Source organism: Sphaeramia orbicularis, chromosome 12 (genome assembly GCF_902148855.1).
Source record: "Sphaeramia orbicularis chromosome 12, fSphaOr1.1, whole genome shotgun sequence".
In the NCBI taxonomy this organism is placed as follows: Eukaryota; Metazoa; Chordata; class Actinopteri; order Kurtiformes; family Apogonidae; genus Sphaeramia; species Sphaeramia orbicularis.
Genome location: NC_043968.1, coordinates 78,924,673 through 78,949,105, shown reverse-complemented (window position 1 = coordinate 78,949,105; position 24,433 = coordinate 78,924,673). Strand labels below are relative to the sequence as shown.

At 39.2% G+C, this 24,433-nt stretch overlaps 1 protein-coding gene and 1 long non-coding RNA gene across 7 annotated transcripts; one reads left to right on the top strand and one right to left on the bottom strand.

Annotated features, from left to right (window-relative positions):
• The first annotated feature begins 157 nt into the window (after positions 1–157).
• LOC115430596 (uncharacterized) lies at positions 158–14,300 on the top strand. Of its 3 annotated transcripts, none has more exons than XR_003936964.1 (4): positions 158–286; positions 5,775–5,780; positions 13,591–13,596; positions 13,871–13,885. It is a non-coding gene; the product is annotated as an uncharacterized LOC115430596 (long non-coding RNA). The 3 variants fall into 3 exon arrangements; XR_003936965.1 differs by lacking the exon at positions 13,871–13,885 and adding an exon at positions 13,712–13,722; XR_003936966.1 differs by lacking the exons at positions 5,775–5,780; positions 13,591–13,596; positions 13,871–13,885 and adding exons at positions 10,201–10,205; positions 14,289–14,300.
• Positions 4,687–22,373, bottom strand: LOC115430595 (transmembrane protein 119-like). 4 transcript variants are annotated; one of them, XM_030150690.1, is made up of 4 exons: positions 22,093–22,373; positions 20,257–20,342; positions 8,753–8,929; positions 4,687–5,591 (listed from the first exon to the last, which is right to left on the bottom strand). In XM_030150690.1, exon 4 carries the CDS (start codon positions 5,585–5,587, stop codon positions 4,817–4,819), a length of 771 nt encoding a protein of 256 aa, XP_030006550.1. In that variant the 5' UTR covers positions 5,588–5,591; positions 8,753–8,929; positions 20,257–20,342; positions 22,093–22,373; the 3' UTR covers positions 4,687–4,816. The 4 variants fall into 4 exon arrangements, 3 of the variants coding, with proteins under 3 accessions (XP_030006550.1, XP_030006551.1, XP_030006549.1); XM_030150691.1 differs by lacking the exon at positions 8,753–8,929; XR_003936963.1 differs by lacking the exon at positions 4,687–5,591 and having other exon boundaries at positions 8,154–8,929.
• Between the last annotated feature and the right edge of the window lie 2,060 nt (positions 22,374–24,433).

The window sequence follows — 24,433 nt, the reverse complement described above, 5'->3', positions numbered from 1 at the left end:
CTGATCTGTCCTCTGTCCCCAAGTAGAGACGTCGTCCAGCACCAAACCCTAACTTCTCTGCTCAACACATGACTCACACCTAATATCCTGGTAGCACGTACGCTGTCGACCCTCAGTATCAGTGTTTGACCATGTATTAGTCAGTTCCCTGTCACCCTTTCACCATGTATTAGTCTGTTCCCTGCCACTCTTTATACTGCACCTTTAGCCTGTCACGTAAGCGCACAATGAAAGCACCATTCCAGTGGGTGGAGCAAAGGTGAGCCTTATTTTAGGGACATGAGCTGTGTGGAACGCTGTGTCCAACATGTTTTATCAGTATGTAGTCTGCACCTGAACCCTGACGTTTTAATATGCACTGACACAGAGGTGGTTTGAACCAGTGGAACGGTTGAATGGCTTGAATGAATTATTTTAGAAATGCTTCCTTCCTGAAAATGTGCAATAAAAGTGTTGTATCACAAATATGCTGTGTGTGTTTTTCCTACAGTCGTCTTGTGCATCAGGACCAGAGACTGTGTTCATATTTTATGTAGATTATGATTCCAGGGAAAACGTTCTAGTCTGAAGTCGTACCTTTGGAGTGGAACAGGATGTTTCTACAGTCTAGGGCAGGGGTGTCAAACTCATTTTGGTTCAGGGGCCACATTCAGCCCATTTTGATCCCAAGCGGGCCAGACCAGTAAAATAATGACTTAATCATCTATAAATAATGACAAATCCAAGTTTTTCTTTTTGTTTTAGTACAAAAAACCCTCAATTAAATTATGAAAATATTTACATTTTACAAAAAAAGATGTGAACAACCCGAAAAAACTGAAATTTCATTTAAAAAATTAGTGCAATTTTAACAATATTATACCTTGACTTATTTATACATGTACATTTATACACAATGTTACATAAACATTTAGTAACAGGCAGAATATTGTTAAAACTGCACATTTCGGCTTGTTCATTTTTGTTTTTATTTATGCATTTATTTGCATTTTATTGTGAAATAATAGTTTTGTAAATGTAAGTATTTTCACAGTGTAATGTTATTTTTTCCCCTACATTTTTTCCACATAATTTTTCACAAAGAAATTTTGTAGTTGTCATTATTTATGGGTTATTGTGTTGTTATTTTTACTGGAGATCACATTGGTCTGTATGTGGAACCTGAACCAAAAGGATTTGGACAACCTGGACTGTTCAGGTTCATTTTCCTCCGGGCCAGAATGGAACTTGTGGCGGGCCAGATTTGGCCCCTGGGCCGCACGTTTGACACCTGTGGTCTAGGGTTTGGAATGTTACTTCTAAGGCTGATCTGATACAACATCTGATCTGATATATTACAGATACATGTGTGATATCATACCATAAGATATGATTCACACCCAAATGAAGCTCATTCTGATCAAACACATTCAGTCTGTAAAAAAATATTCAGTGCAAGGTTATAATAGTTTTGGATTTTTCATTATAGTTTAGTTTTATTTAGTTTTGACTTTTTTTTTTTTTTCTCTAATTCAGTTTTAATTAGTTTTTAGAGCAGGTTTGCTATTTTTTTTTTTTTAAATCAGTTTTCGTTATTTTCTAAATGCTTAGTTTTAGTTTAGTTTTTTTTTTTTTTTTTCATCTTTTCTCTTCTTCACCATCGAATTCAAATAATTCCCAGACAGGACTCTGCTGCTTTCTCCCAACTTTAGTCTCCATCTTTCCAGGTAGAGTGGGGACCAGAAGACGACTGTAAACGACAAGTGACAAGAAGTGTCGGACCGTTAAATATCATATGGTGCCAGCAGCTAAAACTGCTTGAGGAAATAAATCTGATTTTATATCAATCTGACATTGACGAAGACGAAAACGAAGGGAATTTTATCCATAATTTTTATATGTTTTAGTTAGTTTTGTAAACACACAATAGCGTTTCAGTTAGTTATCGTTTTTTCTTTTAATCATAGTTTTTATTTTAGTTAACGAAAATGTTTTACAATTCTAATTTTCGTCATTTTGTTAGTTTTCATTTACGATAACCTTGATTCAGTGGATTTTTTTTTTTTAACCACAAATTAACATTAAAAACATACTCCATCAAACAGATCGTTAAAATTGTACTAACTTTCAAATTGTGATAAAATGATGGGACAGAACTTCATTTCCCAGAATACCTTGCTGTTTTTAAAATGTCCATATCTGTGTCCTGGAGGACATTTACTGTTGCAGGACAGATATTTCAAACAGAATGATGATGCCTCAATGATTAAACATTTAAAGAACTGTTGATCATTAGATGGACCAGCTTTACCCTGTAAAGGACTGGAATAAAAGAAAAGTGCATTTAACAAAACACTGATTGATTTGATGACTTTGAAATGAAAATATTTCTAATTATTCCACATTAAGTGGATGTTTGTTTAATGTTAGTGTCTGTAGTAGTCTACTCCATCTGGAATAAAATGTCTGTTCAAACTATCACATTCTCACTGAGATGAGAATGAATTTAACTGAATTAAAATTAAGTCAGTTCCACTTCCTGTAGGGCGGAGTCAATTCAAATTCAAATTCATTGAATCAAATTAAATTCTGAAATTCTGAATTTTGTACAACCCTGCTCTGATATTACAGACATTGAGATGTTAGGACAATGACACATGAACATATTCACCACAATTTATTTGTTATTTGTGGGAGAATTAAGGTTTTGTACAAAATATATAGTTGATCGTACCTCCACTGAAGAAGTATCAGATGAATGAATTTTAACAGTGGGAGGATTTTTTATTGGTAAAAACTAAACATTTAGAAAAAAATTAATCTAGGAAATACATGACAATGAGATGGGGGGGGGGGGGGGGGGGGGGGGTTAACCACCTAATCACAGAGGACCAGGATCTGACCTCTGGCCTTAACCCATTCATGTAGAAATTATGAAAAAAGTATGTAGATTTGTTTTAGATTGATTTTATTTTTCAAAATTAGGTTAAAGTTGAAATGTATTTAGAATAATAAAACAATGGTTTTATACATTCGGTATTTTCCCTCCTCAGACCCAGGAAAGGACAAATTTGGGCTTTTTTAAATTCAATAAATGTCAGTATTGGAAACATGATGATGCAACAGTTTTTTTCAGATGCATTTTTTTTACGGACTGTCCTTAACAGTGGACAGTTTTATTATAATTTTTTTGTCTAAATCTGTGAACCTGTTGTCCAAACGTGGACAGTAAACCCAAATCTGGGTCTGAGGAGGTTCACTGTAGCAGATCCCAGATCAGTCCACATTCTCCAGCTCAGATGATCCTTTAGTTCATTGTATGTCTGAGGGTCTGTACAGACTGAACCCATGTGGTTTGGACTAGATTACCTTTAGAACCCTTTGGAACATCAGTTCAACTGTGGGTCCACATGTGGACATCAGGCATGAAAGGGTTAAAATGAAGTCACTGAATCTCCACAGCACAATAAACAGCTAGAAACATAAAAGGATCGACGTCTACAATGGTATGAGGCAAAAACACAACATGATGATGATGAAGATGATGATGATGACCCATGATTCCCTTCTTTTGATCAGGTTTCCACAGTAGGTTTAAACTAATCTGGGCTGTTTTTGTCTAACGGTCTGTTCTCCATCGGACTCCTTAAACAGACTGGTGTAACTGTCTGTGACTCCACCCACAGCTTCAGTTCAGTGTTCAGAGGGATAAATGAACACTGTTCTTCCAAAGGACAGGCTTTCATTGGTGTTTGGATGATGATAGTACAGAGGGTTGGATCATAAAACCATCCATGAGTCCTCCATACACTGGAGTATCATCATCCTGGAAAACAGTCCTTTATTAGTCTGTTTATCCAGTCTGAGGAAAACCATCAGACTGAACCCACACAGACCCACAGATACTTTTACTGACACTTCCCAAATGAGTTTTTCTCTGGATTTAACCTTTCTTAAGTCATTTATCTCCATTTATTATAATATTATAATCTGTATTTAGCATTTTTCACTGTAAATAATCTATTTTCCTATATTTGATGTAGATGTTCATTAAAGCTCAGATTAAAGCTGATGGTTATTATATCAGAAACAGATCAACCTGAATAAACAGTGTCTTTTTCAGTCCAATCTGTCATTAACTGAACATAAACCCAGTGTGTCCATCCACTGTGTAATAATAAGTAATAATAATAAGTAATAATAATAATAATAAGTAATAATAATAATAATAATAATAATAATAATAATAATAATAATAATAATAATAATAATAATAATAATAACAAATGATGTTTGGGTCTTTAAGGGTTAAAGGTGGACATTTGGGTCTTTAAGGGTGGACGTCTGTGTCTTTAAAGGTGGACGTCTGGGTCTTTAAGGGTTAAAAGTGGACATTTGGGTCTTTAAAGGTGGACATTTGGGTCTTTAAGGGTGGGACGTCTGGGTCTTTAAGGGTTAAAGGTGGACGTCTGGGTCTTTAAGGGTTAAAGGTGGACATTTGGGTCTTTAAGGGTGGACGTCTGGGTCTTTAAAGGTGGACTTTGGGGGATTTAGAGGTGGACGTCTGGGTCTTTAAAGGTGGATGTTTGGGTCTTTATGGGTTAAAGGTGGACGTTTGGGTCTTTAAGGGTTAAAGGTGTTCGTTTGGGTCTTTAAAGGTGGACGTCTGGGTCTTTAAAGGTGTTCGTTTGGGTCTTTAAAGGTGGACGTCTGGGTCTTTAAAGGTGTTCGTTTGGGTCTTTAAAGGTGGACGTCTGGGTCTTTAAAGGTGGACGTTTGGGTCTTTTAAGGTGGACGTCTGGGTCTTTAAAGGTGGACGTCTGGGTCTCCCTAACCCTCAGAAGGCTGTCTTCTCTCCTTGGATCAGCTGAAGTGTGGCAGAGTCACTGTGAAGGAGCAGAGACGATGGGCGGAGACATGACGGCTCCTGTGGCTCCTCCCCCTCCTCCTCCAGACTGACGGACAGCTGACATGGCTCCTCCTCCTCAGGACGCCTCTGTATCTGCTCCTCTAGGACCTGGTCATGTGGTGTGTCCTCAGGGCCGTGGCGGTCATCGGTCTGACCCGGGTCCCCGTCCTCTGCAGGTCTGTGTGAGGTCCTCAGGTTCCTGGACGCCTTCATGATGTCTGCCTGTAGCTGACTGTGTGAATCCAGCGGCTCGCTCTTCTGCTCAGGCCTGCTTTTCTCTGGTACTTCATGAAAGGGTTTGGCTCCTCCGGCTTTGTCCCTGTGGTCCACGTACATTTTTGAGGGGAAGGATGAAGGATAGTAGGCGTTGACTTTCCGCCTGTGGCTCATGAACACTGCCGCACAGATCATCACAGTGAGGACGAAGATGAGGACGGTCACCACCAGGATGAGGAGCAGGTTCTCCTGGAGGAAGTTCTCAACCTGTCCCAGAAAATCGACGTCCACGTGGGCAGGGCTTCCAGGTGTGGGCTGGTGCTCAGAGAACAGGACGCTGGTGGGTGCAGAGGAAGTGAAGTTGGACACTTCTTCCTCAAACGTGCTTCCCTCCAGGACACCGTAAAAGGGCAGGGGCGTGGCTAAAGCGCCGTGGACGCAGAACCCCACAGAGACGCCGATCAGGTGAAGAGACGGCACCATGTTCCTGTAGGATTTAAAAGGACAGTGAAGGGACACTTAGAAATCATTAGTATTTATGGGAACCACCTGAAGACAGTCTGTCCTCTGTCCTCACACTGCACAGCAAAAACTGGAGAGCTGAAATTTCAGGGTTAAACATTTGAGAGTCAATTTTCACTCTCAAAGTGTAGTTTTAACTCACTGTGAGTTAAATGTCATTCAGAGTTGGGGTTAATGAAAAGAGTTAGTCAAGCCTGTGGAAATTAACTCAGGAGAAGTGTTGTTTTGTGTCTCTAAATAGTTAATTTGCCTGGCCCCGGCATTTCAAACCAGGTGAACTTGTACAATTTCTATCAGACTGTCACTGTCAGAGAGGAAAAAAAAAGAGGAAAAATAAATGTTCTAAAAAAAATGCATCAGCTTTCTTTGAATCACCCTGTTCACATTGAAATTTAAATCATTTTTAATGGATTCACTTTTTTTCTGATTAAAATTAACACTACTTTCAGAGTGAAAATTGCGTAAAATGAGTGTTATTTTTGTTACTTTCATGGTGTTAACTTAACTCTGTTTGAGTTAAAGGAGAAACTCTGACAGTGTAAATAATAAATCTATATGGGTTCATTTAACCCAGGTCTGTGAGCTTATGAAGGGCAGCTCTGGCCAGAGCGGGTCATTCAAAGGGTTGGCGGTTCGAATCCTGGCTCTGACTATCCACATGTCGAAGTTGCCCGCTGGTGTATGAGTGTGTGTGTGAATGTGAGGAATCGTAAAGCGCTTTGGGCACCATGAAGGTGTAGAAAATGCGCTATATAACTTCAGTTCATTTACCATTTTTGAACTCTTGTGAGTGTTGGCAGTTAAATCAGTCAGTGTTAAGTTAACTCAGGTTTCTGAGTTAAAAAGGCAACTCTGGCATAGTGTTAAATAATTAACTCCAATGAAAATGTTAATTTAACTCTGTAAAGTGTGGACCTATATAAACTCTGAAAAAGAGTTAAAATCAACTCTGTGGGAGTTGATTTAACTCTCCAATTTTTGCTGTGTGGAAAAAGAGGAGAAAAATAACATATACTTTTTACTGTTACATGCAGATTTATATATAAAAATAATATAAAAATGTGTTTTATCTGAAAAATAGTTTGTCTTTTATCTCAGTAAATATTTCTTTTTTAAATTAGACCCACAGTTCTTCCAAAGCTGCTTCAGAACATTCGTCCCTCTACTTGTTTGTACATTACTGGTCAAAAGTTTTAGAACACCCCATTTTTTCCAGTTTTGTATTGAAATTCCAGCAGTTCCAGTCCAATGAACAGCTTGAAATGGTACAAAGGTAAGCAGTGAACCAGAGGTAAAAAAAAAAAAAAAAAAAAAAAAAAAGGTAAGCTTAAACAAAACTGAAAAATAATGTACATTTCAGAATTATACAAAAAGGCGAACAAGAAATGGGTTAACAACTTAAAGCAGTTCTGCAGCAATGGAGGTTGACCAAGCCTGGAAAGTTGGTGCTACCAGTTCCTCCAGGTGTCCCAACGTTTGTGAATTCCTTCCAACCCCCTGCGTCTGCAGAAAAGTAGTGTTGGAACACACTTTGGTACCATACCATTGTGAGAATTATTTGAAGACTATTGTACTGCAGAATGTAGTGTGTTACCATAAAAATGGAAAAGAGGAAAAGGCAATTAACGATAGAAGAGAGACAGAGCAGCTGGAGTGAGAGGAGACTGACAGGACAACAGCTTCAAGCACAGTGAAGATAGTGGTCGTAGTAAGCAAGTCTCAGTTTCAGCTGTGAAGAGAAGACTTCCAGTTGCAGGTTTGATCAGTCCAGAACACCTTCTTCCAGTCTTCAGTAGTCCACTGGTGGTGTTTCATGGCCCAGGCAAGCCTCTTTTTCTTATTCTGAAGTCTCAGCAATGGCTTTCTTGCTGCAACTTGACCCATCAAACCTGCAACTGGAAGTCTTCTGTTCACAGGTGAAACTGAGACTTGCTTACTATGACCACACTACTTTCCAACACTACTTTTATGCAGACAGAGGGGGTTGTAAGTAATTCACAAACACTGGGACACCTGGAGGAATTGGTAGCACCAACTTTCGAGGCTTGATCAACCTCCATTGCTGCAGAACTGCTTTAAGTTGTTAACCCATTTCTTGTTCGCCTTTTTGTATAATTCTGAAATGTACATTATTTTTCAGTTTTGTTTAACCTTACCTTTTTTTTTTTTTTTTTTTTTAACCTTGGACAGTTCATCACTTACCTTTGTACCATTTCAAGCTGTTCATTGGACTTGAACTGCTTGAAATTCAATACAAAACTGGAAAAATTGGGGAGTTCTAAAACTTTTGACCGGTAGTGTACATCTGTAAATGACGAGTTGAGGCATAATATCATTAAAATTACATTTAATTTTCTTAAGAAATTTCAGTTTTTTTGAAGTTATTTGCATTTTTTTTTTTGTTTGGAAAGTTTGTAAATGTGAATATTTTCCTAATTTAATGTTATTTTTTGCACTAAAACCAAGAGGACATTTTGGAGCAGTCCTTATTTATAGGTTCTTCTGTTATTATGGAACTGGTTCTGATCCAGTTTAGATCATAATGGGCTGAATGTGTAACCTGAACTAAACTGAGTCCAGACTGTTCTGTCTGTAGTCCAGTTCATCTGTATCAGTGCATGTGTGTGACAGTATGTGTGATTGGATCTGGTTTAGTTTGAGGAGGTGACTAATCCTGGAAGAAACCCCTCCCCCTCCGTTCCAGATGACAGTAGGCTCATGCAGTCCAGCTTGTACCCAGATGGAGCAGAGACAGGATAAAGGTCTGGACCTCAGCAGACAGTAGACTGATCCACATGTCCGTCAGCTCCAGTAGAACCAAGGTGTGTAAAGGGTTAACCTCCAAACATCCACCAGAACACCAGGAACCCATGGACCAGTAAAGGTTCAGTCCACAGGTTTAACTGGCTTTAGTTTAGCTCCTGTGTTCTTCCATTTGAAACTCTACCATGTTCACGTTCCACTGCAGTGTGGTCCATAAACCTACAGCCGTTACAGAGTTAACCACTGGAAAATCTAAAACACATGCAGAACGTTGTCCTGTTCATTCTTCTGTCGTACGTCGGAGTCACATCAGCTGAGAGCCATTCAATGGAAAACAGAAAATGGATGAAAACATGTACTTACCATCCACTACAGCAGACAAAAAGAATACAGAAAAACAAACAAACAAAAAAGTCAAAAGTGGAAGTAGCGTCTGTAGGTGAAACTGGTCTGGAAAAGTTCAGAGAGTGAGACCAGAGTGACGGAGGTTCAGGGAAGAACGACACTTCTGCAGTTTCAGATTTCAGCCAGGGGGTTTGTCTGGATGGAGCAAAAAAAACACAAAAAAAACACAACATTTCTAACCATGAGGACAAACCCCTCCCTCCCCCCACTTCTCTCCTCCCCCCTCAGTCTCCCATGAGTGTCTGGGCTCCTGGGTCTGCACACAGATTGTTCTTGTTAGGTAGGAGTTCCTGCTCTGCTGTGGGGGCAGGGACCTCCTCCACTGGAGCTACAGGGACGTGGACGCCACAGACTGCCCTCCTTTAACATCCTTAGGACCAGGACCAGGCTGGGTCCTGGTCCTGCCCCAAAGTGGGTCCTGTTCAGTCCAAACTGGTCCACTTTTCCACAGAGGAGGAATGTGAATAAATGAAAGTGCACACATGGAACATCATTTGAAAGTGAACATCTTATAGTTTCAATGTAAATGTGGTTGAAATGCAACTGAAGCTACGCTACATTTCAGACTTTCTCTTCAAAGTCTGTTTTTTTTTTGCACTTATGACTTTAACTTTTCATTTATTTTACTTTTCAACAGTTGAGGACCAAGGTCATAATAGTTTTGGATTTTTCATTATAGTTTAGTTTATTTAGTTTTGACTTTATTTTCTCTAATTCCGTTAGTTTTAATTTGTTTTTAGAGCAGGTTTGCTAGGTTTTTTTAAAAAAAAATTTTCATTTTTTTCTAAATGCTTAGTTTTGATTTAGCTTTAGTATTAATTTTAGTTTTGTTGTATCTTTTATCTTCCTCGCCGTCGTATTCAAATAAATCCCAGACAGGACTCTGCTGCTTTCTCCTGACTTTAGTCTCCATGTTTCCAGGTAGAGTGGGGACGAGAAGACGACTAAACAAGTGATGAGAAGTGACGGACGTGAAGTGCCATATGGTGCCACCAGCTAAAATTGCAAGAGTGAAATACGTTGCTTTCATATCAATCCGACATTGACAAAGACGAAAACGAAGGGAATTTTATCCATAACTTTTATGTTTTAGTTAGTTCTGTAAACACACAATACAGTTTCAGATAGTTATTGTTTTTTCTTTTAATTATAGTTTTTATTTATTTCAGTTAATGAAAATGTTTTTTCAATTCTAGTTTTCGTCATTTCATTAGTTTTCGTTAACGATAATAACCTTGTTGAGGACACATTGCTTTGGGTTTACACGTTCCATCAAAAATGAATTATTCTTCTTGGAAATGTTTCGGATGCGTTGTTTCTGCCTTTTTTTAAACAAATCTGTTTCTGACACTTGAGAACTTACGAAGCCTCTTGGGGTAAAAGAGCGACTTGTTCCAGTGATGAAGTTAATGTTTCCTGTATGGACAAAACACCTGTAACAGCTGGGGGGAGGGGGATGGGCCTGTTGGGTGACAGTGGTGTAGTGTCATTAGGCTGTGAGGGGGTGTATGACCACTTTAGGCAGGAAGGGGGAGTGTACGAGGGGATGTGTTTATGTGTGAACGTCTGAATTCATTTCTGGCAACCGTGTAATGTTTGTGATCAGACGGGACAAGTCAAGCTTTATATGGTCATCAGGAGGACCAGATGAAGTCCATCATCCTCCAGGTTTACATTTGTCGGAGCTCTGCTGAAAGTAAAGGGTGAGGCTTTCAGATGCCAAAAACATGAAGAAAAAAATTTGGAGCGCAGACTTCAGAAGAATTCAGGGGACTGTTTTTGTTTGACACAAGAGGAAGTGAATGTGAAATAGAGAGCAGGGTAAAAGAAGAGGCTTTCATAAACACGGGAAGTGAGTCCACAACACACTGTTGTATTTAACCAACCATTTACTGACCAAATAATTCACCAGGAACTTAGAAAACAGTACTGTACATAAATTCACACGATAAACTCTGTTCTAGAATATTCAAGATTTAAGGGTTGAAAGATAAACTTTAAATAAGTGCTTTGGCAGAGAAGATAAATAACTAGAAAACTAAAAAATGCTTCTACACACAAACCCCAGTGCAACCACAGACATGTCCTGCTCATCATTAACCCTTTCATGCATAGCGATCACTACAGTGGACAGCTGTTCAAAGGGGTTCTCTTGAATAATCATGGATTTTGTTGTTTTAGTTCCATACCAGCCAACACAGTGGACATTAATGCATCATCCCATACACTGAAATTCATACCATTACTGTAACTGTGCTGTTCTAGATAAACCTGATCTGTAGTAACATGTTTGAGTGTAAAAAAAATTGCTAATTGTTGCTAGACTGTAATAGATAGTGTTTTGTTTTTGTTTGTTTTTTTTAAACAAAATGTTATTTATTTATTTATTTTTGCATATTAGCTCCATGCAGGTATGCTAAAATGTGAGAAAACATCAGATTAGCAGCATTTTAATTTCATAGTTTTCACACAGTATATCAGTAAATACATGTGCCTTTGCTTCTAAAATTAAACACATGGTGTCAAGCTGAGTGGACATTTTTGTAACTCCATGAAAAATATGTTCATTAAAAAATCAGTCAAATTGTTTATTTTCATGCCTGAAGACGAATAAAAAAATCTTGATTAAGGTTCTCATAATTCATGCATGAAAGGGTTAATGAAAACACAGAGAACACAGTGAAGCCTCACAGCTACAGTGCAGATCAACACAACAGTCGTCCTTTGACAGACTTCCTGTCACCTGTTGTTACATGGAAAACCATCAGAGATCTGCTCAAGAATTTGGAAAATAATAACTTTTGAACACTAGCTGGGTTTCCATGACCCTCAGAAATGAGCAAAATGTAAATTACACAATATAACCGACACAATATAACGACCTCAACACCTTCAAATCCCTTTTAAAAACTCACTTATTTAAGATTGCTTTTAACTGTTTAACTGTTTTATATTTATATACCTGTCTTCTGCACCCGCTTTTATCTGTTTATAATGTGTTTGGTTTCTGTTTTTATCTGCTGTATGTAAAGTGTCTTTGAGTTCCATGAAAAGCGCTATACAAATAAAATGTATTATTATTATTAAACTGGTTGTGGAAACAGCGAAATGTCACAAAAACTATCAAAGATCATAAAAAAGTTTTTCCACTCTGATGAGGTGGTTTTGGAGTCGTCTGGATCTAGAAGTATAGTGTACCAGTGTACTGTAAACCCATGGAGTGGTTTTGTCCTGTTCATGTGGTCCCGGTGGTTTTGTCCTGTTCATGTGGTCCTGGTGGTTTAGTCCTGTTCATGTGGTCCTGGTGGTTTAGTCCTGTACATGTGGTGCTGGTGGTTTAGTCCTGTTCATGTGGTCCTGGTGGTTCTGTTCAGTCCAATGGTCTCCCCTATGACCCTGTACTCAGAACAGGTGGTTCTAGTTCGTTCAGGCCAATAGACACTGGCTTTAGTGGAGGAACTGCTTCCCCAGGGCAGGACCAGTCTGGGGACACCAGAGGGTCAAGAACATCACACAGTTCAGTAAACGGTACCTGGGTCACTGGGAAATTCTGGATCTACAACTGGTTGGTGATTTCCTGCTGTCCAATTGTGTCCCATAAATCCATAGTGCGTGTCCATAAATGCGGACTTTTCCTCTGGCCAATTCTGCGTTCCCTTCTTCTGTAGTTGAAGACAGTCAGTGCAATAGCAGTAGATGAACCCACACTACAGTGGCAACACCGTGGAGGTTTGGATCCAACTGAGTCAAACATCTGCCTTCAACCAGAACCAGAACACAACTAGACAGGATTGGACCACAATGAACACAGATGGGACTGGACTAGAATCACACAGCAGAACAAAACACTGTTCAATGGAAACACCTACAAGGACAAACTGGACTGGGTCCAAACTGGACAAATATGGGTTTGATTTAAACTGTCCTTAAACCCAGATAGTCTTCTGATCTGTAAAGTCCTCAGTGTAAAGTCAGGATTATTCCATTTATTCCAAAAGCGTTTTCATTTGCACATTTGTTGTCAGATTTGCCCAAACTACATGCATGTGTAGATGCTACAGTAGAACAGCCGTGGTCTTTTGGTGTTTGTGGTCTGGGCATCTTCCTCCACTGTGATAGGGCGTGCAGTTAAGCTAACCACAGCATCAAAGAGGAAGCATGAGTCCAGTGGTGACAGTTTCCATATTACTGACATCAGACACGTTGGCCCTTCTGAGGATCTGCTCAAAGAACGTGTGCAACAACATTCCAGTGGGGTTTAAACGAAACGGTCATTGTCTGGGAGGAAGCTACTGAGAGTGAGGTTATCTCCTCCATCGTCATCACTGTCTGCTCCACTTGGTATCACTAAGACCCCGTTAGTGACTGGATTGCGTTGCCTTGTGTAGTTGTGATTCCTTTCAGGCAGCAGCGCAGAAATGCACATCATCTCTGTGGCCTGCTGAGGTTTTTTGACCCGATACTTCCTTGCTGATAGTTTTGTGCAGAGGATAATGGTAGAGACCATGAAGATGGTGGCCAACGCAGCCAGCACAGCAACGGCAATGAGGCACTGTTTTATGATGTGTCGCACTGAGCAGGACTGGACCTGAGTTGTGGGCGGGCTCTCTGTGATTTTAGTCACAGGAGTAACGGATTTACTGGTCGGAACTGGCAACTTTCTGGGACTGACAGGAATGAGAATTCCTCCTGAATGGTTGGATGCCATTGTTGTGGAGGTGGAAACCTTTGTTGAAGAAGACTCAGCTGGAGGTTGGAGCTTTGTGGTGTCAGGAAATGCTGATGTGGACATGTAGGGTGTGGTTGCAGAAATAGGCTTGTGTGTCGAGGGAGGAGGAGGAGTGCCGCTGGTGGTGGTGGTGGTGGTGGGCATCTCAGTTCTGCTTTCAGGAAAAGAAGAGGTGTGGTTCAACACAGGTGAAGATCCGGTGGTAGCGCTGACCATCACTGAGGAGTTCTCTGAAACTGAAGGACTGCTGGGTTTATGGGTGAGACTGGGAACCTCTGGGGAACTACCAGGAGTTGCTGTGGAGAACAACTCAGATGTAGTGGTTCCCATGGTGGATCTGCCCAGAGATGAAGATGCTGATGTCGGTGATGCTGTTGTTATTGTTGGTGATATTGTTCCTGTTGTTGGGGATATTGTTCCCAGTGCTGCTGTTGTCGGCAGTGTTGTAGAAGCTGTTTCAGGAGGAGTTACTGCAGTAGAAGTGGTGGGTGATTGCGGATGTGGCTGAACCTCTGTGGACTGCACCGTTCCAGTCCTGGTCCCACTGGGGGTAGGTTGGTCTGAGGCCGTGGCCTTAGACTCTGGGACTGTCGAAGTATGGAGCAGTTGTACTTGAGTGTTTGTGATGACCTCAGTGGTCATGTGTGGTGTTGCAGTAACTTCTGCAGGTTTGTGTGTTGGACCAGAGGTCTTCTCAGGCTCATGATGGTGTACATGTGCAGTGGCCGACTCTGTGGTCAGTGCTATGGGCGGTGCTGTGGTCAGTGCTGTGGTCAGTGCTGTGGCTGGTGCTGTGGCCGGTACTGTGGTCGGTGCTGTGGTCAGTGCTGTGGCCATCTGGTCTGCTTTCACTGTTGAGCTCATGCCAGTGGTGTTGGTGATGGGACTACCCATTGCCCCCACAGACAACAGAATAGACACCCCCCACAGCAGAGGACATGTCTTCATGTTGAACCAAATCATTGTTTGATAAAGGATCTGAAATTTCAGAAAAAAAAAAAAAAAATTAAAAAAAAATACATAATATATATTAAAAATATAGAAATGATAGAGTTGGAGAGTACCTATTCATAAGTAACATCCATAATTAACCCTTAAAGACCCAAACGTCCACCATTAACCCTTAAAGACCCAAACATCCACCTTTAACCCTTAAAGACCCAAACGTCCACCTTTAACCCATAAAGATCCAAATGTCCACCTTTAACCCTTAAAAACCCAAACGTCCACCTTTAACCCATAAAGATCCAAATGTCCACCTTTAACCCTTAAAGACCCAAACGTCCACCTTCAACCCTTAAAGACCCAAATGTACCCCTTTAACCCATAAAGATCCAAACGTCCGCCTTTGACCCTTAAAGACCCAAACGTCCGCCTTTGACCCTTAAAGACCCAGACATCCTCCTTATACCCTTAAAGACCCAAACGTCCACCTTATTTATCCCGATAAAATGCAAAATACAAGGATAAGATTATAATAAATGGTGATAAATCCATTAAAAAAGGGTAAATAAAGAGAATATTTTATTTGGGAACTGACACTAAAGTAGTTCTGAGCCTTTATGGGTTAAAATCCATCATTATTGACAAGATAAATGATTTATTTAGAATTACTGATCAAAAACCAGTTGTTAAATGGATGCATTTTGGTCAAACTCTTCCACAAATCTGTTCTTTAATACAGTCTGAATAGTTTATTTACCAACTCCATGACCTGTTTTGTTAGTTTGTGTCTTAATTCAACTTATAGTGACACAGTTTTGGTAAAATTCTGAGTGTAATCAGTCTGCTTTAAATGTTTTAATGTAATAAGTTACATTAGTTTTTGTGATGATACTATGTTGATGATGTTATTTTATTTTTAACAGTGTAGTCATCTGTAATCTATTGCATTTATAAAGTAACCCTCATGGAATGGTAAATTTACAGGTTGAAACGGTCCATTTCATCTGTGCTAGATCTCTTATCTGTGTCATGTGGTTGTTAGTCACATGATGAAACATCCAGGAGTGTTTGACCCACGTCTGATGCAACAAGTTCTACAGAAAACACATATCTACCATACTGACACACATATGCAACAGTAGAACAAACACGTATCTACCATACTGACAAAGGTATCCAACAGTAGTCCAAACACGTATCTACCGTACTGACACATATATCCAACAGTAGAACAAACACGTATCTACCATAGTGACACATATATCCAACAGGAGAACAAACACGTATCTACCATACTGACACATATATCCAACAGTAGAACAAACATGTATCTACCATACTGACACATATATCCAACAGTAGAACAAACATGTATCTACCATACTGACACATTTATCCAACAGCAGAACAAACACGTATCTACCATACTGACACATTTTTCCAACAGTAGAACAAACACGTATCTACCATACTGACACATATATCCAACAGCAGAACAAACACATATCTACCATACTGACAAAGGTATCCAACAGCAGAACAAACACGTATCTACCATACTGACACATATATCAAACAGTAGAACAAACACGTATCTACCGTACTGACACATATATCCAACAGTAGAACAAACACGTATCTACCATACTGACACATATATCCAACAGTAGAACAAACAGGTATCTACCATACTGACACGTATATCCAACAGTAGAACAAACACGTATCTACCATACTGACACGTATATCCAACAGTAGAACAAACACGTATCTACCATACTGACACGTATATCCAACAGTAGAACAAACAGGTATCTACCATACTGACACGTATATCCAACAGTAGAACAAACACGTATCTACCATACTGACACATATATCCAACAGTAGAACAAACACGTATCTACCATACTGACACATATATCCAACAGTAGAACAAACACTTATCTACCATACTGACACATATATCCAACAGCAGAACAAACACGTATCTACCATACTGACACGTATATCCAACAGCAGAACAAACACGTATCTACCATACTGACACGTATATCCAACAGTAGAACAAACACGTATCTACCATACTGACACGTATATCCAACAGTAGAACAAACACGTATCTACCATACTGACACGTATATCCAACAGTAGAACAAACACGTATCTACCATACTGACACGTATATCCAACAGCAGAACAAACACGTATCTACCATACTGACACGTATATCCAACAGTAGAACAAACACGTATCTACCATACTGACACGTATATCCAACAGTAGAACAAACACGTATCTACCATACTGACACGTATATCCAACAGTAGAACAAACACGTATCTACCATACTGACACATATATCCAACAGTAGAACAAACACGTATCTACCATACTGACACGTATATCCAACAGTAGAACAAACACGTATCTACCATACTGACACGTATATCCAACAGTAGAACAAACACGTATCTACCATACTGACACGTATATCCAACAGTAGAACAAACACGTATCTACCATACTGACACGTATATCCAACAGTAGAACAAACACGTATCTACCATACTGACACGTATATCCAACAGTAGAACAAACACGTATCTACCATACTGACACGTATATCCAACAGTAGAACAAACACGTATCTACCATACTGACACGTATATCCAACAGTAGAACAAACACGTATCTACCATACTGACACGTATATCCAACAGTAGAACAAACACGTATCTACCATACTGACACGTATATCCAACAGCAGAACAAACACGTATCTACCATACTGACACGTATATCCAACAGCAGAACAAACACGTATCTACCATACTGACACGTATATCCAACAGTAGAACAAACACGTATCTACCATACTGACACGTATATCCAACAGTAGAACAAACACGTATCTACCATACTGACACGTATATCCAACAGTAGAACAAACACGTATCTACCATACTGACACGTATATCCAACAGTAGAACAAACACGTATCTACCATACTGACGCATATATCCAACAGTAGAACAAACACGTATCTACCATACTGACACATATATCCAACAGTAGAACAAACACGTATCTACCATACTGACACGTATATCCAACAGTAGAACAAACACGTATCTACCATACTGACACGTATATCCAACAGTAGAACAAACACGTATCTACCATACTGACACGTATATCCAACAGTAGAACAAACACGTATCTACCATACTGACACATATATCCAACAGTAGAACAAACACGTATCTACCATACTGACACATATATCCAACAGTAGAACAAACACGTATCTACCATACTGACACATATATCCAACAGTAGAACAAACACGTATCTACCATACTGACACATATATCCAACAGTAGAACAAACACGTATCTACCATACTGACACATATATCCAACAGTAGAACAAACACGTATCTACCATACTGACACATATATCCAACAGTAGAACAAACACGTATCTACCATACTGACACATATATCCAACAGTAGAACAAACACGTATCTACCATACTGACACATATATCCAACAGTAGAACAGTCTGTTTAGACCAGGTCTGTCCAACTCATGTTAGTTCTGGTTCCATTCAATATGATCTGAACTGGGTCGGACCAGTACAATAAGAACATCCGAATATATAAATAATGTCAACACCAAACCTTTCTCTGTTTTACAGTGAAAAAAGTCCAATTACATGATGAAAATGTTTACATCTACAGACTATCCTCTAAAAAATATGAATAACAACAACAGTAATAATAAGTGCAATTGTACCAACATTCAGCCTCAGTTTATCATTTACACGTTTATTATAATGTACAGATCCCAGTGGATCTACAAATACACAAAAACATTTAATAACAGACACAAAAATGGTTAAAATTGAACTTATTTTTCTTAAGACATTTCATGTCGTTCATATTTGTTCAGGTTAGTTTGTAAATCTAAATATTTGAATGCCATCGTACTTTTTTGCACTATTTGAAACATTTGGAGTGGGTATTATCAGGGTGTGATTTGTTGGGGGGTGGAGCGAATCAACCCCCCCCCAGTTTTTCCATCCCTACTTCTGCTCAGTGAATTTCATCCCTGGGGGGTGGAGTCAACCCACCTGCTGTAAAGCCCATCAGGTTGTGTCAGTTTTCTTCCTCCTATATCCTCCATCACTGACACTAACGTTCACCTGAACCCAACTGTCACAGTCTCAGAATTCACAAGCATGGGGGGGGGTACAAATTCATGGGGCCCAGCATTTGTGTGTGTGTGTGTGTGGGGGGGGGCATAGAGCAGTGGAGGGGGTCCAGTGGATACAGGTTAGAAGGTGTGAATATTTGGTGTAAGATCCACTGAATAATAGAGGAATAGAACCAGGAGTTGGATGGTGAAAGGATGGAGAGGTTCACTTTTGTTTCACACCAGCGTTAGTTACGTTAGTTATGGACCACACCCCCATGTATAAAACTACTGCACTCCCACCACCAACACCAACCCCCCCCTTCCCTGTTTTTTTGACAAATCACACCCTGGTTATTATGTATATGTGTATGTGGTCTTATTCAGTGGTGATTTCTCACAGACTGCAAAGGAAGCTCAGCTTCCCCTAAAATTACCAAAATTAAATGGTTAAATATGTTCGGTTGTGTTGACAATTAATTGACTACAAATGTGTTAGAACACGTTCATCTCACAGACGAGTTCGTTCAGAATCAGCTTTATCTCAAATCATTGGACTCGATGTTGTTCACTTCTCATACATTCCCGTGTCTCTGTTTTCTCATCCATCTCTGCTCAGTGCATTTGTCCGTAGACGCTCAGCGTCCATGCACTTCAATGGGACTGAGTGGAACAGTTTTTTTCATTGACTCAAAACTGGACAGTAATTGGATAAATGCCACGATGTTGTCCCGACCCCGGACGCTCAGAGTCTCTGGGGGTGAATGGAGCTGTGGGCGGAGCTCGGTCGGGCTGGACGCCAGGCTTCCACGTGTTGATTGGAGGATCAGTCGAAAGGCTGAATCCTGTTTGATTGACAGCTGTTTTCAGATCTACTCCTTCACTGACACAGTTCAGTTTAATACCGTCACACATTCTGCTGTGAAATCGACAGAGAAACCACTACGAAATGACTTGTTCATTTCTTGCACTGTAAATAAAACACACTCATTGGACTTGCTTGTTTCAATTTAACATAATTTCAGCGCTTTCTTGTTTAGTTGGAACGATAAGGTCACTGAGCATTTTCTTAAAAAGGAACGGAGGGACGAATTTATGTTTAAATAACTTGAGTTTTTTTTAATGTAAGCTGACAATGAGCTTCCCCTGTCTGACAGACGAGCAGCTGCCACTGGTCTTATTTTACTGGTCTGGCCCATTTGATCTTTATTTGTTTCTACCTTCAGTCTGTGGAGGTCTTCATTGGTTCTTCTGGGTTCAGCTGGACTGGTTTAGCTCAAACCTTTCGTCTCTCATCCAGGAGACTTCTGCAGTTCTGAGGAACTTTTGCACTTTGCAAATTCAACCCATGGACTGGATTTGTCCCCAGGGCCATATGTGTGACACCCCTGGTTTAGACAGAATCCACCTCCAGCATATTTACAGAAAACCAAACAAAGAGTCTAACACTTATGAGAAAGTCCATGTTTCCTTTGCTAACGAAGTGAACGTCCTATAGTCATGTTTGTGTTTTTACAAATAAAGAAGGTGAGCAGAGCAGACCCAGTCCATCAGAGGACGATCTGAAAGTGTCCTGTCAGTGTCTTACCTTCTGAGGACGGACAGCAGAACCAGGTGTGATAGACGTGTTCTTCAGCTCATTTCAGAACATCCTCAGAGTGGTTTACTGTAGCACTGATGACGAAAAAACAGGAAATGTTCAACGTGCACTTTTAAAAAAACCAGCACTGAATAAAAAACAGGTTTGAGTCAGAGAGAAACTTCCCTTAGAGACGTATCACAACAGTCTGTATGCAAATTAACCCTTAAAGACCCAAATGTCCGCCTTTAACCCTTAAAGACTCAAACATCATTTATTATTATTATTATTATTATTATTATTATTACACAGTGGATGGACACACTGGGTTTATGTTCAGTTAATGACAGATTGGACTGAAAAAGACACTGTTTATTCAGTTTGATCTGTTTCGGATATAATAACCATCAACTTTAATCTGAGCTTTAATGAACATCTATGTAATCAGTGAATTAAATATAGAAAATACAGGATTTTCACTTAGAAATGCAAAAATATAGAAGATAAAATTATAATGAATGGAAATAAATTGCTTAAAAACAGTTAAATATAAAGAAAAAATAATTTGGAAACTGCCACAAAAGTAACACTGGGCCTTTTATGGGTTAAAGCAAAAAATCTTGCAATGGAATAGGGCAGTAGTTCTCCAACTTTTTACAGCGGAGTACTCCCTGAAATAGATTTTTTCCGGCAGAGTACCCCCAAAATAGACTTTTTACAGTGGAGTACCCCTGTAAATAGACTTTTTACAGCGGAGTACCCCCGAAATAGACTTTTTACAGCAGAGAGCCCCCTGAAACAGACTTTTTACAGTGGAGTACCCCCTGAAATAGACTTTTTACAGTGAAGTACCCCCTGAAATAGACTTTTTACAGTGGAGGACCCCCTGAAGTAGACTTTTTACAGCAGCGTTCCCCCTGAAATATACATTTTAAAGCAAAGAGCCCCCTGAAACAGACTTTTTACAGTGGAGGACCCCCTGAAACAGACTTTTTACAGTGGAGTACCTCCTGAAACAGGCCTTTTATAGCGAAGTACCCCTGAAATAGACTTTTTACAGCAGAGTACAACTGAAATAGACTTTTTACAGTGGAGTACCGCCTGAAATAGACTTTTTACAGTGGAGTGCCCCCTGAAATAGACTTTTTACAGCGGAGTACCCCTGAAATAGCCTTTTTACAGCGGAGTACCGCCAGAAATATACTTTTTACAGCAGAGAGCCCCCTGAAATAGACTTTTTACAGTGAAGCATTCCCTGAAATAGTCTTTTTTATCCAAGTACCCCCAACTCTCACTTTAGTATTTTTAACTGAATAACATCCAAATGTGTTCCTGTGCCAAAGGAGTCTGTTTATATTTACAAAACTGTGTAAATAAACAACATATATTTAACTGTAATATATAAAAAATAACACATATATTAAAGTAAATTTTGTGTAAAACATAAACTAAAAGTGCCCTGTCACTGTTTAGAAAAATAAATAAATTGGTCATTAATTAATAAATGAACCTTTCATCAACATAAAATAATTCCTTATCTACTCAAATAAACTCATTTTGAATCATATAAAATATAAATGTTCCTCAAATGTTCCCAAAGACAATAAAACTATTATATGAATGTATTTATTGTGTTTTATATTTCAGCATTAATTCTGTTTATTTATTTTATATTCAGTACATGATGACTTATATCATGGGTTTTTACACAAACATTTCCAGTACCCCTGGGCTTCTTCTAAGTACCCCTGGGGGTACAGGTACCCCACTGTGGGAACCCCTGGTCTAGAACATGTCTTCTTCCATTGTCGTCATTATAGGTGTGTATAAACCAGAAGTACTCACCTCTGTAAACGGCTGATGTCAGTCTTTCACCCACTTGGATCCTTTTTTAAATCTAACCCTTCCAGACTGTGGGGGCAGATACCACTGACAGAAGATGGACGAACAAAGGTCAAATAACAAATGAGTCAATGTGTCCTGATGGACGTAACAGTCAAACTAATAAACAACAGAGTAAATACGTGTCTTTATTCTGTCACAGTTTGTACTCTGGGAGGAAGTAGAACCGTTCTTCTAGTGCTGAAATCTGAACTGTCACTTCCTGTCCTGGTGAGTCATACAGAGATGTGGTTAAAAAAAACTGTGAAAAAGAGAGAAGACGACGATGGGATGAGGTTAGATGTGCAACGACAAACACTCTGCACTAGTAGAGCAGTTGGACCTGGTTCTGTTTGGATGTGATCAGGTCACACAGGTCCAGGTCCAGGTCCAGGTCCAAGTCCAGGTCCAGGTCCAGGTCCAGGTCCAGGTCCAGGTCCAGGTCCAGGTCCAGGTCCAGCTAACATTCACCTGCTTCAGCTCTCATTTCCTTCAGTTGCTTTTGTAGACTTTTCGTCCTTCTGATGCAATCACACATATCAGCATATTGTGGCATGTTTGCCGCATTGCATTGTGGGTACTGGGCCTGTTGCTTGATCATGAGCTGTTTTTTGTGCAGGGTTGAGCAGGGTTGTGGTGTCAGTGTGAGTTTGGGGTTAATGTGTGTATGACAGTGTTTACTGGCCTTTTTTACTTTTGTTGAGATGCACCAAAAGTGAAAGCCGTAGACTGAACAGTACATTACACTGTAAAAAATCCAAACATGACCAAGTGTATTTTTATCATTTCTAGTCCAAATATTTCATCACATTTAAAACTAGAAGCACTCGGAGAGCGCAGACCTCCACCAAGGCTGATCAGTGGCCCCCCCCGTGGGCCCCCCCACCCCCGATCACCACCAAAATGTAATAATTTCTTCCTTATCCCACTTCCAACAAACCCTGAAAATTTCATCCAAATCTGTCCATAACTTTTTGAGTTATGTTGCACACTAACGGACAGACAGACAAACAAACAAACAAACAAACAAACAAACAAACAGACAAACAAACAAACAAACAAACCCTGGCAAAAACATAACCTCCTTGGCGGAGGTAATCAGACAGAATCACCTAAAGAGTAACTTTTCAGTGAGATATGAGCAAAAAAATCTTGAAATAAACAAAAAAGGCTTGAATTAAGCAATAAAAAATTCTTGAATTAAGCCCAAAAAAAAAAAAAAAAAAAAAAAAAAATCTTGAATTAAGCAAAAAAAAAAAAAAATCTTGAATTAAGCTCCAAAAAAATATCTCGAATTAAGAAAAAAAAACTTTAATTAAGAAAAAAAATCTTGAATTAAGCACAAAAACTATCTTGAATTAAGGGGGGAAAAAAATCTTGAATTAAGCAAAAAAAAAAAAAAAAAAAAAATTAAAATAAGCAAAACATGTCTTGAATTAAGGGGAAATAATCTTGAATTAAGCAAAAGAAAAAGTCTTGAATTAAGCAAAAAAAACCAAACAAACTTGAATTAAGGAAAAAAAATCTTGAATTAAGCAAAAAAAAAAAAAAAAAAAAAAAAAAAAAAAAATCTGCCAATGGAAAAAGTGAAAATGATCTTGTTCAGTTTTGTTGAAATCAGATTTTCCAGATCTATTGTCTTTAAATCAATTCTTATTTCTCATTGAAAAGTTCCTCTGTAGGTGATTCTGTCTGATTTTAAGTGTGATGAGATATTTGGACTAGAAATGAAAAAAAAATACACTTGGTCACATTTAGATTTTTTTTTTTTTTTTTTTTACAGCATTTCCTGTTTATCTGTAAATAACCTGTTCACTGTTCAACCCAGGTTCTTGACATTTAGACACACTTCCTGTGTTCTTATTAATAGACTGACTTTAACTTCCTGCTAATCTTCCAACCCTGTTATAATGAATGGAATAGAAGGTTATACTTTAAAATGTTTCCTAATCCGGTTGATTTATTTTTCCTCAAACTGTCGACTAAATAAAGCCTTTTGTTCTTAGTTGTTCATTTCAGAACAGACGGATCCTCTGAAGTTTCATTCTGATGTACAGAACTGGTGTCCTCAGACCAGTTCCATAAACACAGACAACAGAAGAACAGAAGCTGTAGTGTGATGATGGGTTAAGGTGTCAAAGGACTTCCTTCATGTCACAGTAAACGATCTGTTGAGGATCTCATCAAACCAAACCAAACCCTATTACAGGAACAGTCCAGTCTGTACTTTCATACTTTTATATGAACTCTGTAAATGTGTCCAGTATCAGGCCTTCCTTCCTCCTCATCTGTCTGTTTTCCATGT

Excerpts from the sequence above, each read along its gene's own strand:
- LOC115430595 (XM_030150689.1), bottom strand. The coding sequence starts at position 14,486 with ATGATTTGGTTCAACATGAAGACATGTCCTCTGCTGTGGGGGGTGTCT.